This window comes from Poecilia reticulata, linkage group LG9, assembly GCF_000633615.1.
Source record: "Poecilia reticulata strain Guanapo linkage group LG9, Guppy_female_1.0+MT, whole genome shotgun sequence".
Lineage (NCBI taxonomy): Eukaryota > Metazoa > Chordata > Actinopteri > Cyprinodontiformes > Poeciliidae > Poecilia > Poecilia reticulata.
The window spans coordinates 29,961,890-29,979,800 of record NC_024339.1 but is presented as its reverse complement, the minus strand read 5'-3'; the positions used below and the strand labels follow the sequence as shown (position 1 = coordinate 29,979,800).

General features: G+C 42.3%; 1 protein-coding gene across 1 annotated transcript; it reads right to left on the bottom strand.

The window, feature by feature from the left end:
- Positions 1 to 30: 30 nt before the first annotated feature.
- Positions 31 to 14,978, bottom strand: adamts13 (ADAM metallopeptidase with thrombospondin type 1 motif, 13). Its single transcript, XM_008419233.2, has 29 exons — positions 14,262 to 14,978; positions 13,668 to 13,714; positions 13,377 to 13,510; positions 13,015 to 13,098; positions 12,695 to 12,819; positions 11,362 to 11,508; positions 10,665 to 10,799; positions 9,937 to 10,087; positions 9,717 to 9,821; positions 9,478 to 9,629; positions 9,337 to 9,400; positions 7,948 to 8,074; positions 7,694 to 7,842; positions 7,491 to 7,611; positions 7,330 to 7,410; positions 7,061 to 7,242; positions 5,839 to 5,992; positions 5,607 to 5,736; positions 5,308 to 5,487; positions 4,958 to 5,156; positions 4,780 to 4,882; positions 4,564 to 4,693; positions 3,538 to 3,720; positions 3,243 to 3,447; positions 2,644 to 2,968; positions 2,418 to 2,561; positions 2,145 to 2,324; positions 491 to 666; positions 31 to 408 (listed from the first exon to the last, which is right to left on the bottom strand). The coding sequence occupies exons 1-29, from the start codon at positions 14,426 to 14,428 to the stop codon at positions 253 to 255; spliced, it is 4,236 nt and encodes a 1,411-aa protein (XP_008417455.2). The 5' UTR covers positions 14,429 to 14,978; the 3' UTR covers positions 31 to 252.
- Between the last annotated feature and the right edge of the window lie 2,933 nt (positions 14,979 to 17,911).

Sequence of the window (17,911 nt, the reverse complement as noted above, 5' to 3'; positions counted from 1 at the left end):
TATTATGCGAGCGATTGTAGTTGAGCAAAGTTTTTTTTTTTTCTCTTACCAGTTCCTGGTGAATCTTAACAGATCCCGGGCGCCTTGGTTTGTATGTTTATTTCAGGTGAAAAATCAAGAAGCATATATTTTAGCTATGTAAATTAAATGAAAAAGGATTTTTCTATGAAATAGAATAAATGATAGTGATACTGTAAACGAAAAAGAAAGATGCTAAACATATAATCTATTCTTAATAGTTTATGTCGTGGATCAAAGACGCACAAAGGAGTATTCAGCTCTGAAGGTTCCTTTGGAATACAGGTAGTCGCCATGAAATTCAACCTCAGCCATATTTCCAGAGGAGTGCCACAGGAACAGCTGCTGGCCGTTAAACACGTTGGTCTTTAAGGCATCCATGTCTCGGATCTGAGCAAGAAACACAATAAAAACATGTTTTTTATTCTTCATCCAAATTCCACGTGTCTTAAAAACAAAGCTTGTTTTGTACCATGATATATGTGGACTGGGTGCCAGTGGTGTTGAATGGTAGCGCTATGTGGAGCGCCTGGATCCTGATCTTCACCGAGGGAGGGGCGTTGATGAGCACTCGGCAGGTGTGGCTGGTATTGGATGTAACCGGATTCTCAAAAATGCCGCTGGGGGAAAATAGCTGAATGTCACAATCTGCGAGGTAAGAAGGAGGAAGAGTTTACTTATTGTTTGTTGAGAAAAAGATCACATGCGTTCAAATGCAGTTCTGTCTGTGAGAAGTTAAGAGATGATATTTTGTCGGGACATTTGCAGCAGCATATTCCTCTCTGTGGTATTGGTGAGGCTGGGATAACACTTTATTGTGGAAATCCCCAGGATTAAACCCCCTCCACAGCAACTAGTAGAGCCAAGAATATAAACCAGTCAGAGGTCACTTTACAATTCTTCTAATCATTTTTATTTAAACAATATTGAGTATTTCCCTCTCAGGTTGTTTTAGAACCCTTTCAAATGTTACTAAATTAATTTAAGTACTTTATTTCAAATATTACATTTCACTGAAATTAATTTATCTTGTATTCCATTGTTCAGTACCGATAAAAGACGCCAAATTATTACATTTTTAAAGAAACAACACAACATATCTTGTAAATACTGTTATATAAAACTGTATGAAAATAATTTTAAGAGTTTTTTTTTTTTTAAAGCAGGGAACAGTCAAAAAGAATCATTAACCCTTTCATGCATGAATTATGATTCTTTGTGTCAGGATTTTTTTCCAATTTTTTTTTTAATTTTCTTAAGGCATAAAAAAAGTAGGAAAATCAATTTTGTAAAAAAAAAAAAAAATTTTTTTTTAGGTGATCAATTGTAATTTTCTACAAATACAAAGTTATTTGAAAAATCAACCAGTAGTATTGTTCTTTAGGGGTTATCTGATGTCGCAATATTTTTTTTACTTGCAAGAGTCGTCTACAGTAGAAGGAGGGACCGGGTCTGTCGGCGTGCTTCTTTGTCTGTCGGCCATATTGGATTCAACAAAAATAATTTCTTGCATTTGCAGCTGATGGCCAGTAGTTGATGGTGTATTTTATGGTGCATCAGTGTCCACTTCAGTGGTCTGTGTGCATTTATAACATAAAAATCCACAAGAAGCACAAGAAAATGGCTTTTAGACAGCTGCAAACTGTAGTGACCACTATGCATGAAAGGGTTCAAATTATTTTGTGCTAAGGCTGTGAATAACTGATCCTTGGAATGTCGCACTGAACAAGTTACCAGTCCAACACACGCACACACGCACACACTCATAAATAAGGGCGACCTAGAGAGATCAGTTAACCTTACAGTCATTACTGTGGGAGAAATCCTGAGTACCTGGAGAAAACATGCAAAGTCCATGAAAGCAGAACCCAGACTGGGATTCGAACCTACAAAGGCAACAGAGCCCACTGTGTCACACTGTGCGACCAAGATATGTCCCGATACAGTAAAAGAAAAAAAAAATGTAGTTCATCCACTTCTTCTTTATAGCCAGGCATTAAAGTGAACAGTTGCAACACCGTTTAGCTCTGCAGAGATGCATAGCTGTGTATCATCACCTTAGCTATAAAAACAAATATTGGGCATAACATGTGATATTAAACTGGTTATTAAATAAGTTGCCTTACCCTGATGGTGACTCCTTTTTGTATTCTTCTTCGATCTGTAGATAAACACAACTCCATTTCCAGGAGTGACCACACTTTGCCGGACAAGCAGGACATTGGTTCTGGTGGTCAGCTCACTGCCTGCTGCCTGCACACACTTCCTCACAAAAGCCAGACGATCGAAAAATGCCACGTATTCCCCTGTACAACACACACAAACACACACAGGGTTACGTACATCCTGGTGTCTGCAACAGACTTTCGAAATTATTCAACTGTTGAATCGGAGCATACTTTTTCTGCAATCCAAAGAGCTGGATATGAGTGTGATGCTGATGACCTCGTCGAGGGGTCGACCAATCGACACTGTGCATCTGCTCGGCGCATTGTGCAAATCCACAGTGCCTGATTCCTCCAGCAGTAGCTGTCCACATGCATCTCAAAAAGCACATGCACTGTTATGATAATCATGCTCTATCTTCATCTGCTGACACGCTGCGATCAACGACGCAGCACTCACTAGGCTTAGGCGTTGGAGTGGCTGTGGTAGTCTCTACGATGGCCATGGTCTCTGTCGGCCTCGGAGGAAGGCTGCCCAGGCGGCGCCGTGGCGCATCTTTATGAACCGGAGGAGGAGATGGAAGAGGCTTTTCCGTGGAGTTTGCTTTCAGGGTTTGAGTGGTCTTGTTCAAGGCCACGTCTCTGCAGCTGCCCGTGTCGCAGCCTCTGATTGTGATCGGTTTGGGCATGTGCATGCAAAACAGGGGGCTGAGGGGCTCAGGCTTAGGGGGGCCCATACAGGACACAGCTCGGGACTGGATACCGTAGCCACAGGATGCTGAGCACTGAAGAGCACATGGCACAGCGTAAACTGGATTATGCACACCAGATTGTTTAGAGCAGAGGTCTGCAACCTCTGCAATCCATGGTTCCAGAGCCTCAAGTTGCAGACCCCCTGGTTTAGCAGTGTTCAAATGAAGAGTTGGTGTAAGATTTAAATAATATACTCTGGGAAGGAACGCTCTCAGAAAAGACATGCATACTTCCGCTAAATCTGAACTGAATCCTGCATTCACATCAATCTGAACTAATCTTCACGTCCCATCCCGTCACATGTACCTGGCTCCATGGTTTCACCTCCCACTTGAAGGTGCACGCTTGCACCAGGCAAGGCACAGTGGTGGCAGGTTGGACAGCTGCACGGCAGCCGTCCTCTGGCACCACGCTCTCCTTCCCGTGGACAAACTGGACACAGGAGACATTCCTCTGAGCTACCCCCAGGTCACAGGACACGGAGCAGGGTGACGTCCTAAATACCTTCCACCTGGATGAGTGACACTGATGGTGAGCTTTGGCCCCATTTTTTTTTTTTTTGCAAAATTAACAGATCTCAGACTGCTTGTGTGAAATTCACCTTGCAGGGCAGCTGTGAGTATTACATGAAACCACTGCTGTTGGTTTGGGAAAGCCGCTGCAGTTGTAATCCTCCAACACCTCCTCCTCCTCCTCTCCATCTGCCTCTCTAGCACAGTACAGCACTCTCTTGGCTACCCCTCCTCCACACGTTACGCTGCAGACTCCTTGCTTAGAGCGCCACCTGGTTGTTTGAGGAAAAAGGAGCATTTGTAAAGTCGTCTTTTTTCAGGAGTATCCACACTTCATAAACCTGTTCAGATTATGTTACGTTACAACATGGAAGGAGGATGATACATGGTCTTTAATTGTTTATTATTATGTTCTTTTTCTGAAATGTGTGACATTTGGATTCATTTTGTAGAGCAACCATTTGGTGCTAGCACAGCTGCAGAGCGTTTAGGATACATTCCCACCACCTTTGCACATCAAGAGACCAAACGTTTTGTACATTCTTCTTTATAAAATAACTGTAGCTCAGTTGGATTGGATACTGTATTTGTGAGGATCCATTTTAAAAGCTTACAGTAGATTCTTGGTTTACTATAGGTCTGAATTTCTTTTTTTTAAATCACGTAACTTAATATGCACCGGTCTCATTATTTTTGCTGCCTCCAAAAGATTTTCCTTCCAACAACTGAGCTCTACTTTGCTCCATCCATTTTCCCATCATCTCTGGCCTGCTTCTCTGTTCATTACTTTTCTATCCTCTGTTCTGATCAGAGCACCTTCTTCCACATTTCTTGTGTAGTCAACACGACTTGTGGTAAATTGTAAATGAGATTTTTCCTGTATTTAACTTATACTGGCATTACGTTACTCAAATATGAGTTACCTTTTGAAAGCATTTTGTTTTTGGTTAGGATATTAGAATGAAAAAGGATCTGGGCACCTTTGAAATGTTTACTTAGAGCAAATTTTGAAAGCTGTTTTATTTTCCTTCCTTTTTTATATGATTGCAAATCAAAGCAGCGCTGTTAATGCTACAAACAAAATGCAAATAGTTGTTAAATTAAAAGTTTCTCACATTGGAGGGCAGGGAGAAAAACCACACATCTCAGTGTGCGGCTCTGGTTTGCTGGAGGAGTCACAGTGGAAGTCAGGAACCCCCAGTCTGGTCTGGTGATCCACACAAGAAAACCAAACCTGTAGGGTTCCTTTCACGCATGAGCATTGGGCCTTGAGTTACTACACCGAAGGAGAAGGTTCTGAAGTGACTACGGCTTAACAGCTCTCAGCTTACCATTCCCACAGCTCCTAGAACACTGGCTGACTACGGGGCTCCAGACATACACAGGAGTCTGTCTGGAGCGTGGAAGCAGGCCAGACTTTAAACTGGGCCGCTCCTGGTCAAGACAAACAATGCTTAGGGGTTGAATTAGGTAATTAAACTCAAAAATTCAATGCCTTTATGACTTTACCTCCCCCTTAGAGTCCCACCCAATGGGGCAGACGTCCACCACACATGGCACCGAATCTGGAGGTCTGATCTGATTTAAGCAAAAGCTGTGGTCCACCTCGACATCTAAGCCGCCTTCTTGCCGGACGCAAGACACACTGCGTTCTGCTTCCCCCGGTCCACACACAGCAGAGCAGTTCCCCGGCTCTGAGACAGACCATCTGAAGATAAAGTGCTTCAAATTACACCAAAGGAGCAGGAAAATATATTTAACAAAGTCTTCTATATTCTGTGATCACTGGAGCAAATGATTGTATCTGCAAAACAAATACATTAAAGGTCACATAATCATTGATAAATCACAGGTTACACCTGGCAGGGCAGTGGTGCAGGTTACATTTTTCCACAGGGTGGGGAGCGGTATCTGTGGAGCACTGTGAATCGGGAACCTTTACCACGATGTGTTCACGCTTTTGAACACATCGCACGTGACGCACCCGAAACCCGCCGCCACAGGAGGCACTGCAGACCCCGAAATTTCCTGCATCCCACCTGCAAAACAGTAAATTATTCACGTGTAGTCATTTGGGCCATGCGTACCTGCAAAGGGAGGACGAGAAGAAAAACAGAAAAAAAAAAAAAAGAAAAACGGAACTGAGAGTGAAGCTAACCTGGGGGGACAGGAGGGAAGCTGACAGGTTGTGTGTAGTGCTGTGGGTGGAGGAGAGGCTTTACAGTAGTGTGGCTTCAAAAGCTTGTTGGTGTCTTCATCTACGCAGACATGCTCATTCCTCTGTATACCTAGGGAAGAATAAAAAAAGCTTGGGAGGATGTATTATTTCATCACATGTATACCATTTATTACACACATTTATCATTAGATACTTCTACTTATTTATTTACCCAATCCACAAGTGACAGAGCAGGGTGTTGCTAACGGAGCCCATTTGCCTCTGGGTGAGCTGTCTGTCAAAGACTTGCTTCTTGGCACATAAAACTGAAAGCTGATGTTTGGATTTGTTTTTTCACCATATTCCTTTCCATATTTTCGATAGACCTGAAATAAAAAGTAATTACAAACATCAGATGCCTAATCTCAAAGATGGACAATGAACTACAGATAAGCACTCCTTTATTTGTAGGTACAAAGGCCTCCTTCACACTGATTTTGGACATTTTTTTTATATAAAAACCTCCAACTCGTGGATAGACTCTGCACAGTCCTGACAGACGTCCTTTGGGATGCATTAACAACACACCGTGCGTCCTGTTACGCATGACGGAGCGTGAAATTTAACCCAACTGGTATGAGTGTGCAAAAAAAATGTAAAAATTGTAATGGTTACAGGTTGTACAGTTAATTATTGTGGTGATAACAGATCTGAGGTCCTCAGATCTGCATGGCGGAGTCTGGTGCAGCAGAAGTAGCTCAACCATAACATGTGGCTCACACACGTACCTGTGTGGGTTGATCATCAGCAAATTCAAAGGAGGAGCGGCCATGTTGGCCTTATGCCAATGAAACCTCATTACACCTACACTGGGCTGGCAACTCTCCACCTAATTTAATAAAAAGCTACCAGAGGCACTTTATCCCCCCTGTTTCTCAGGCTATAAACAAAATGACCTCAGTAAGCAGCTGAAACAAACAATTCGTGAACAAATACTTTGCCATAATCAAAGATTGGTATACCTGAATCTAAATGTGTGTTTTTAGACACGTTGTAGACTGTCACATACACTCTCAGTTGGGCTGCAGTTGCCACTAAATACATATCTGTGTACTTTCCAATGACGTTATAACTGTTATAGTTAAAGTAAAGCCTGGTAGCCCGCCAGGCTTACAATACACTTTGGGAAAAACCCTCCATTTCTAAATTGTGCATCTGGGAGTCTGGAGGCGGCAATTGACTGACAGTGTTAATACAATTGTTAAAAAATATATAATTTGTATTCTGTGAGCAAAGGCTGTTTTGTACCAATACTACTGTTTAGTACTAATAGCGGAGTAGCACCATGATTATGGTCAAGGTGTTACTGTTCCTCATCCGCTAAAGCCATCTTGGATCTTGTGTGAAATAAAATTTTTTTGAGTAATTTGAGAAATTCCACCCTTTTTCCTGACCTGCATGGTTATCTCCTGTTTCAGAGGACCAGGTACTACCACCTCTTCCATCTCGGGTAAAAGGTCAGGAGTCAGGTGAAGGCTGTACTCTACGTAGTCGTCATCTAGTGGTGAGGGATGGGTGGTATTCAGAGCCATGGTACCCGATCCAGACACGATGTACTGATCCCCGACCATCACAGCTGCAGACATAGGACAACCTCACATGCTCTACATTTACCAAATACGCTGTTGTTGAAACGTAACTCTAATAAAGTGATTCCACCCACCTAAATGAGTGAAGACAGGCGCCCTGTTGACAACATGGACCTGAGTGGCATTCACCGGCAGAGTGAGAAACGTGTTGTAGTCTTTACGTGAAAAGAGGAAAGAGACAGTTACCTGTGGTACAAGGTCACGAAAGGCAAGTAGTTATCCAGTCATTTGTTACCTTTGGCACCGCCGCCGCTGTACGAGTCGGATGTCAAAATACAGGTGGACCCATCTCCACCACACACCCCGCACACATCCCACGCCTTCCCAGAGTGCAGCACGCCATCGCAGCCGAACACCTGATCGCAGAGTCAAAAGCAAGTGTAAAGACGTACCAAAAGGAAACCGACTTGACTCTGTTGACATGTTTATTCTTTTCACCTGACATCTCCCTCGAAGACAAGCAGCTGTTGCGCCGTAAGGAGTTGAGACGTCTGACTTGCAGCGAGTCCCATCCGCAAAATAAGACCCACGGCTCACTATGAAGCTCTCTCCATCTGACTGACACATGTATCTGCACTGCTCATCCCCTGATTGTCACCAAATTGGAAAAATAAAAAAATATGATACTGATTGTCTCTGTTTTTAAAAAAAGAAAGTAGAAAACATGTTAGAAATGTTTAGATTACCATCACCTTTGACAAAGCCGATAGCAGGGATCCATTTGTAGAAGGAGGCAGTGTTGGGAAGCAAGTATAAAGGCTGGGGGTCTGTTTGGGAACACTGCTCTGCCATGAAGTCCAACTGGGTCCGCTCGCAAGGCTAAAGCAACATGGGTGGAAGGATTTTTTTTACATCTTGCTCTGCGCTATAGAGCAGCTGTCAACTAAAAATTTGCCTGTCGCCAGCGTTCTGATGCTAAACGTTAGCATCACTGACAAAGTAAGCTACAACGTACTCAATAGCATGTGGAGAGCGACAAGCATGTTGAGTAACATGAACTTACTGCATTCAGTATGTTAAAATTCGTGTACGCATTAGTTACATAGTTGTGCTACCACCCCCACGCCACTAAAGGCAGTAGCAAGCCCGAAAAGATGCGACTAAGGAGCAGATTTAGAAGTATACCGAAAGCTACGTAATTTGTAAAACAAAAAACTGTGAGCTGCGCTGAAGTAAATAAAAGAGAAAAATTCAAATACATGCTGAGAGTTAAACTCCTTTCTAAAGATGAAGATATATCACAGATTTCAAAAGAAAATAAAATCGGGAGACCGCGGATAATATAGGAAATGGCGCCCCCTTGAGTTCTGGAGTGCAATGGTCCCGTTTCCAAATAAGGTATGAGACTGACAGCGGTCAGTTCCCGCCCCTTTCTGTTTGCTGCAGCCAGGTGTACTTGAGTTTAGGAACATCAAGTTTCATGAGTCTTATGGAACTTAACTTACTTCCTTTGCTCTTCTGTGCTCTTCCACGCATTGCTGTGGCAGAGCACTAGCTAACTTAAGTCTGTCTTTGCTTTTTATTGCAATGTTAAATGTTAATATCTTGGACATTTAACATAACTAAAACTAAGAAACAAACATAAAAAAAGCTGATACTGATCTACAGTGCTTTGCGAAGGTTTTAGCAAGCCTTTAAGATTTCATAGTTATTTTTGTTGTACTTACAAACTTCATGTTTGCTTCATATACCAACTTAATCCACTCAGAAAATCTAATCTTTATGCAAAAAATTTTAGCTTTCATTTGCAGTTTGCAAAATTTTGGAAAAAAACAACACATCACTGAAAATACTGTGAAACACAGTTGTAGCAACATGACGCTGGGAGGTTGCTTTACATCAGCTGGGACAAGAAAGCGGATCAGAATTTATGGTAAATACAGGGCATTCCTCAAAGAAATGCTTGTTGGAGGCTACAAAAATCTTACACAGGGTCAAAGGTTGCAGCCTTCTTGTAGGCAGCCATGATGGAATGGTCTTGTTTAAATGATGTATTCACACTCAAATGTTTGGAGCTTCATGGAGAATGAAGCTCTAAACTTTTGCGAGGCCCAGTGTAAACAAAACCAGAGAGAACTCACCAGCTGGTTACAAAGTTCAGCCTCGATATCTGGGCCGTCACAGTCATTCCCTCCAAAAGCAGGTCTGAAAACACGTCACACGCACTTCTTTAAGACGAAGCTCTGTCGAGCAGATACTAATGCTTGCGTGACAGTTGCCACCTGGGGTTGTTGCATTCCCTCGTACGGAGCATGACCCCTCCGCCACACGTCCGGGAGCAGGAGGAAAACCCAGACCATCTGGACCAGGAGCCGTTGACTACGACAGAGACGCCGAAGTCATCTGGGGACACACAGCGTCCCTTCAGACACCACTAGAAGACAGAATGAACAATGTGCTTGTGTTTACTCCTCGACTCTGGGATGACTGCGGCAGCATTTCTCCATAAGCAGAGTGTTACCTGATTGGGTGCGCACTCTGTTCCATCCAGCAGTGGAACCAGGAGGCGTTTACAGGAGCTGATGTCTTCGGGTTTAACATGACAGGACAGAGCACGGCAAGCCGGCTGTTCGAAAATTAGACGAACATGAATCGACACGTACAGTGGAATTGCATGCATACTTCCACGAAGTTGGGGGGTGCCACCTAGTGTTCCAGAGCTAATATTACAGGCGGCGTACCAGGTCAGGATTGGAGAAAGAGCAGGCTCTGGCAGTGCTGCCAAAGGCTATGCGACACTGGTCGTCAACGCCGTAATACAGCCCGGGCTTCCAGTCCTGCAGGGAGCCTCTCAGTGCGGGGAAATCCTTCACACATTCAGCTCTCCCTTCACTGCGAATATTAAATAGATTGATGTCTAATTTCCCAAATACTTAAGAGTGAAAATATTCATGTATATGGTTTGGTTTTTATGTGTTTTTTTTTTTAAGAGACCAAACGTCCTCCTTGCACACATCCCACAGAAGTTAAACATGTGAGGCGTCTTTCTGATTATAGAGACATACATGGTCATATGAAGAGCAGCAAGAGCCAGCTTTAGTTGCCGTGTTGACGTTTTAGTGTTTTTGGAGATTCCTTTTACCATCTTGGACGTTGCTTACAGTGTATGCTAGTTCGGATAGCAAGACCTGCTGGGAATGTTGGAAGTTTTTTTTTGTTTACCCTCCATTCGTGAATTATTTTTAATGTAGAGGAAAATGTGACTTGAAGATTGCTTATAATTACAATCTTTTGCTTAAGGCCTCAGACAGCTCTTACAAACCAACCACTTCTACTCCAATAGCCGGGAACTGACCAAACTCAAGATTTCAAAAGGACAAAAAAAAAAAAATTAAAGAAATGAAAACGTTTAACTTGTAGAAGAAATTCCCTTTTGGCAGCACTGAGGTCTGTGTGATTGTTGGCCCACCTGAAGAAGGTGAGAAGCTGCTGTCTGCTGCAGGGGGACCAGGTCAGATCCACGCTGTTGTAGCCTCCGTCCGAGGCCATCATGAAGCCGCTCCGACTGCAGCCGTTCGCCGATCCGTCGTGGTCGATTCCGAAGCTAAACGCCAGGCAATGGCGTTGAAAATTGCAGAAGTAACCTTAGTGCAGAACCAATCCAGCATGAAGACTGGTGGCATTTAAAGCCGTCGTATAATTGCCGTTTATTAATCGTTTCTTAGATCAGTCCTACACCTGCTCTCCGAGTGATAAAAAAGGATTATGAAGGATTAAGAGCCCTTAAAGACCCTGCCTTAAAGCTGTTCGCTTTGAACAGCTCTCATTCTAATTCAATTTTATTGCGTCATTAAAAATTTAGCAGCCCTTTTGTCGTTTTATTTGAATAATGATCTGAAAATATTTCAATCATTTGGGCACTTGACTTTATGTCCTACTTATGCTTTTAGCAACACAAGAGTTATAGTTTTACATGAATTATTAAGGAGCAAGTGGGGCAACTGGACACTTTCTCTGTGACTTATGCCAAATTCTGCTGGCTCAGATATCAAAAAAGAATAATACTTTCAAACAACTATAAATTAGAGAATCATCTAAATGGAGGCGTCTGTAAAACCCCAGATTATTAGGCTGACTGCAGACTGACGGATGGCTCGGTGTTGTACCTGTGGCCGACTTCGTGAGCGATGGTGATGCCCAGGTCGAATCCCGTGTCCTCTGTGATCACACAGCTCCAGTCTTTGGAGCAGACCCCTCCCAGCTGTGTCACCCCCCTGACCTGCTTGTTCCCGTCGGGCAGCTCCAGGTCATACCTGATGGTTACGACATATTTAGATTGTCGCCTTATTTGTTCGGGAGTAAGACACAGTGCCCTGCAAAAGTAATCCCGCCCACATTTTACCATGTTTCAACCACAAACTTGAATGTGCACTATCTATTCAGATTTGATCTTAGAGACCGAAACAAGGTAGCACATAAACATGAAGTCGGAGGAAAGTAAGTTTTTTTTTAAAAGAAAATGAAAAGCGCGTTCATATTCCATCCATCCATTTTCTTGCACCCTTTTTCCCTCAGTGGGGTCGGGAGGGGTGCTGGTGCCCATCTCCAGCCAACGTTTCGGGCGAGAGGCGGGGTACACCCTGGACAGGTCGCCAGTCTGTCGCAGGGCAACACAGAGACACACAGGACACACAACCATGCACACACACACCTAGGGACAATTTGGAGAGGCCAATTAACCTGACAGTCATGTTTTTGGACTGTGGGAGGAAACCGGAGTACCCGGAGAAAACCCACGCACGCACAGGGAGAACATGCAAACTCCATGCAGAAAGACCCCAGGCCGGGAATCAAACCCAGAACCTTCTTGCTGCAAGGCAACAGCTCTACCAACTGCACCACTGTGCAGCCCCGCGTTCATATTATTCATCCTAATTTACTCTTAATACCACTAAATGAAATCCACATCTGCTCTCCCTGTGTGGAGGACAGCTTCTGATTCACCACTTAATTTGCATGTGGTTGGACTTACTGAGCTGATTCTCCTTCAGAAGTCACCAGCTTATTAAGTCCAACCACAACTGTTCTGTGAAGGTTACTGCTACTGTTGGGGGAACATTACTGAACTAACATCATCATAAAGTCCAAGGAACACATTAGACAGGAAGTATGATGCTGTGGGCTGGCTTTTTTTCAGCTGTGGAAGCTAATTAAAAAAAAATCAATCCTTGGATAAAACTTTGTAGAACTGTTGGTAAAGATCAACCTTTTACCTCTTCGATAACCGTAAACATGCAGCCAGAGCTTCACTGAGCTGGAATGAATTCAAAGCATATTTATGTGTTGTTAGCATTGGTCGATTTCATAAAATCCCAGTATAATATGTTCAGATTTGTGGTTTCAAAGTTACAAAATGTGACAATAGTAAAGGGACTTTGATGGATTTTTACAAGGCATGTAAAATATGTCTACTTTAAATGCCAGGGAATGCATCCATGCCTTGTTATGTACAGCAGGAGGTCAGCGTGTAGCGGGTCTGAGTCATTGGAGGGGTTGATCCTTCTACCCCAGTCGCACACACTCCTCAGAGACGAGGTGATGTTGGTGGACATCTGGATCTCTGGCTGGAAGATTATCCACAGCAAAAATATGAGTTAGAGCATCGCTGTAAAAATGTATCTACACATTCAGAGTCATTTTAAGTCATAGTGGTGTTTCTATGAATGCCTTATCACCTTTACACTATAAAACTGAGTTAAACTTCGCATAGAGCGTAATTTCCCTTTTGAGGATCACATCATGTTTCTGCAACCTCTTACCTCTGGCTCCGACAGGATGATCATGCGAACCAGGTGAACCCTCATGTTGGCACCCAGGGTCATGTCTCTCAACAGCTCAGAGGCCTATCCAAAATTTACATTATTTATAAGATCGTTATATTTTCCGCTGCTCAGAGTGTGATTAAGCTGTTGCAGTGCCCTGCAGAGCCTATCACTGGAACGTTTCAGGATATACTGTACAACTTCAAAACACATCCCCCCCTTCTAATATACTTCTTCATTATTTATTGATCGCTCCTTATTGCAGCCTAACCGTATGTTTGACCTACATTTCCATCCACAGTTTCTAAAATCGCTCAGAGAGGAATGCTTCTACTGAAAGTCTATGTATGTAGACTCACGATATTGAGGTTGGTAAGGATGTATCGTTCCGTGTCCTGCTTGTGGACCTGCTGGACGTCCGGCCCCACGACCACCAGCAGCTCCAGATGCGTGATGTCAGGAATCAGAGTTGAGCGACGCAAACGGTCGCTTACTATGAACAAAAAGAAAAACGCTTTGTGGAGATGGACAACGAGAAACTCCTTTTTGGGCACAGCCGTTGCTCCGAAACAGTCACTGAGACTACATGCAATTGTTTTATATTAACAATGAAGTAGATAAATGACCATTTTAACTGTGTCCTTAGGTACCTGTGGTGTCTGCAGAGGAATCTAAAGCGGAGAATTTGACCTGTAGCGTTTGTGAGGGAGAAACAGCATTAGTTTAGTTAAACTCAAAAGAACATTTTTAGTGTATTTATACCATTTCAACAGCCTTAAAATCCCAAGCCTCTATTCAAGTCATCATAGTACATGAAAAAGCAACTCAGTATCATTTTGATGTAAAAGGAAAGTCTCTTTGCCTATTCTTTGTTTGTAAAATTATTCAAACTCATTAAGATTGAACGGAGAGCATAAATGTTTCCGTACTCTTACCACAGACTGATTTAGGGGTTTCAGAGTAAATACAACTACACAAATTTTAGTGTTGCACCTGATTTTTCAAATTGTGTTCTGGGGAAAACATTGTAAAACAACGTATCGTATCTTCATTTTACCTCACCAAAATTCAGTATTTGTATTTGAAAAGGCTCCATTTAGACAAAGTAAGACGCGGTTCCTCAGAAAAAAGTTCAGTTTTTCCCAGTTTAAAGTTGGAAGAGTTCAATGCACTTTGTCAGAGCTCAGTGAGAAGCAGAATCGTCTGCCGCAGAGCTCCTGCTCGCCTGCAGCTTTCCACCTACCTCATCCTGAGGAGATCCCATTAGAGCGCTGAAGCCAGGCAGTAGGAGCAGAAGACAGACTGCAGTCATAATAAACATTTTTTCCCCTCCTTTTTTCTGTATGTCTACCTGCTCTGCTGCGACGCTCAGGCTATATATATATATATATATATGTTCCCTCCTGCTCATGTGGGACTGAGTCTAGCCATTAGTGTTTATGTAAACAGTAGGGACAAAGTTGATGTGTGCCATACGTCATTTCCTGATTTTTTTTTCCCCCCAGATTTGGGATCAAAAGGGCATCTCTTATTGGATTTGTAAAATGACTAATAAGTGTAAAATCTGGCCTTGCTTCAGAGTATTGAAACTGCATAAATGTTACAATTAAAGGAAAGGCATCATGTATTAGAAATATTTCTGATGGAAATCATATAGGACCACTGAGAAGTGGGGGGTTTTATATGCTTTATTAAGAAACCAAAAGTCACTTTCAGATTCTCCCACATTTATGTTCAGGCTGCCGCGTTAACTACCAGATGAACCCCTCCTGCTGTCACAAATATCCCAGAGTGTCACTGACTTTCTCAGCCTCTAGAGGGCAGACTCGATCCTTTACCGGAACATGAATGAAGAGGAATGCAGTTCTCTTCAGAACAATGTAAAAAGAGTGACATCCCTGAAACTCGTCGAAGTCATAAAGCCAAAGATAAGCTGCATATGAAGAGGGAAGTGAATTATGAGTGTATTTGTATTTTAAAATGCTCCATTTATACAATGGAAAACAGTAAAACCAAAAAATTAGGATTTCACCGACAAAAGATTTTTTTTTTCCTTTGAAGTAAAAAAAAAAAAAAAAAAAAACTTCAGTCATCTTGCTAAACTTAATACATCTGGACATTAGTTTTAATAGCTTCATCCATAAATTTCCACCCCAGATAAGTGACAACGAGGTTTACTCTCCTCTCCAAGTATTTCTTCAGCTCTGCTCAGCACCCCTCTTTCCTGAAGGGCTGTAGTTTATCTCAGCAACTCTGGGACCCAAAAGCCCATCTGCTGTTGTTCTGCCTGTTGTCAGTCTGGATTAACAGCTGGCTGGCGCGGCCGCAACGCCGGCATCGGCGCTCAGCTGAAACCTCGGTGCTGGATCTGTCAAGCACAAGACTGTGATAAATGCCGCTCTATCTTTCACGCCCATCTCTGTTCCCTCAGAGGGGAGCAAGGGATTTTATATTTATGAAGTCCTAAATTATACATAACTAGCCATATGGGATACTCAAGCGGGCACAAGCAGATGATGCCTCAGGAAAATGTTGTTCGGTTGCAGTTTTTAGATAAAGGGGAGGAAGCTGTTCATTTGTCAAGAAGTTTAGCGCAGGAAGCTAAGCATCCCTATCAGTTTTGCTAGAATTCCATTGCAGAGTTCCCTTTTTTAATGTAAAAACAAGACTTATGAGAGTGCATCTAATTATGAAGCTTGACCTCTTGTGTCAGATTTGAAGATGCACTCATTTGGAGTGGATGTCATTTGGTGCATTACAGGACTGCCGTTTAAATCCTGCTCTTTGTCATCATCTCCATCTGTTGCTTCAGCTGTGTTCTACTTACACTGTACTATTGTTATTTTGTCACATTGGAAGAGCACGTTTTGGAAAGTTGAGCTGAATTTCATTAGTCACACCCAAGCCTGATTACTTCCAAACTGGTAACATTGAGAAATTATTTCTGAAAACAGGAGACGGGCTAGGAGATGCCAAAAGCAACACGTCATGCCTATATCTAAAGAAATTCAGACACAGTTAAGAAATTTAGTTCATATATATTATCTAGAAAGGGCTTAAGGATTAAACCATTAATGTTTATCATTTATATTAATAATAGTATCTCTTCAGTATAAAGGTTTTTGCTTCCAGTTTTAAAAAAAATCCCTATTGATGTTTACATTTATCTCATTACACCATTCTAGACCTGTGATTATCATTTAATCCCATTCTAAAAGAGCTACTTAATTCTTAACTAGGTTTAAACTCTTCTAGACTTTTCATGTGTTAAATTTATGTTCTTTGCAGACTCTTAAAACGTTAATTATGAGAGCCAAGAAACCTTTTCAGTTCACAACGCTGAAATTGAGAAACAGAAAAAACAATATCTGAAAACATCTGGTCTGATGAAAAGCTGAAGCTTAAAACCCAATGACTCTGGATCATTCTCATGGACTTCAGCTGTTATTCTTGTTCTGTTTTTTATTTCGTTTTAATTGCATTTCTTGTGTTTTTTTTTTACAGTGCCAAATAGTTTTATTGTAATGAATGGACCTCAGCACCAATATGAATAAGGGCTTCCCCTCAATGGGTTTCCCAAGGATTAAATAATAATAAATGGCAGACTGTGGCTGTATTTATTTATAAAAAATGAAAAAAAAAAAAGTTAATTATAGAAGCTGGAAGTCTAGCTGGTGATTTAAAAGCCGGATGCGTGCAAAGAACAAAATTGCCTTGGCTTGATTGTGCTTTTTTTTTTTTTATCTTTCAAAGCTATAAATTGCTGCCACAACCAGAAGGCCTTGGCTAAATCTAGCACTCCATTCATGTCTGACTCATCGCATTTTCTTTTCCAAGTTAGGTGCATGACTATTTATAAAACTGCCAAAGTGATGGATCAGATGTTGAATAAAACTTACAGCGAGGCGTAACTCCCCCCCCACTAAAATGGACTTATAGCATCTGTTTTCCAAACATCTTTTGCTCAATCATTGTGTCATTTGCTTATGCACAGGTGACTCACTCTTCAAGATGCAGTGCACTGAAATTTTGTCAAACCCAGCACTGTTCCTGCCCTCCTGCTGACGGTAGTTCTCGCTGCTTTCCATGCTTCTCTCTCTGCTAAGTTAAGATGAATACCGTGTTGGTCCCCCTATAACATCAGCCCTGAGATGATAACTTTTCAGGGCGTAATGCAACACTGAGGGAGCTGAAGCTCAGCGGCACAACAGCGTACAAAGATACGTTCCACTTTTAGGCTTTCTTCCAGGAGACACTCCAGCTGTATTAGCATATGTCACCATATTACAGTGATGCAAAAAAAAAAAAAAAAAAGTTGCAAGGGAATTTAATGACACCCCGCTGCTGATGAGCTAATGATCGTAGTGTGTGTACGCTGTCTTATAAATGGACGATTATGCAGTCACTGCGCGGAATCCTTTCAAGGGGAAGTGCTCCTGTAATGCCTGGAAGAAACAAGAAGAAGAAAGAAAGAAAAAAAAAGCGGCAACAGTTAACAGTATTTGTTGCTTTAATAGGCCCGCATTAGATCTCGCTTCTGTTTAAATGTAAATGAATAATCAAAGAGTGGGAGTCACATGTAACGCTGGTATATTTCGGTCCGCAAGTGTAGGTCTCCAGAAGCAACGATTCGGAAATGAGCGTGGGATGACCTAAATGTGCTGCATGTTCTCTTGAGCTCTCTATCAGTGACACAGCCACAAAACAAAAAGGAATGTAAATTGGGCCCTGAAGTAATGCCAGTTTAAAAACAGTAGGAGAGCAATATGTGTGCTTCCCATACAAAAACACCTCCGTCCTGTAGCTTAGAAGGAAAGCAATTGCGGTTTTATCCCTGTACTGGATGCGGCTGCTCATGAAAAATTGCATTTCTGCACTGTGTGTTTGTCAATAC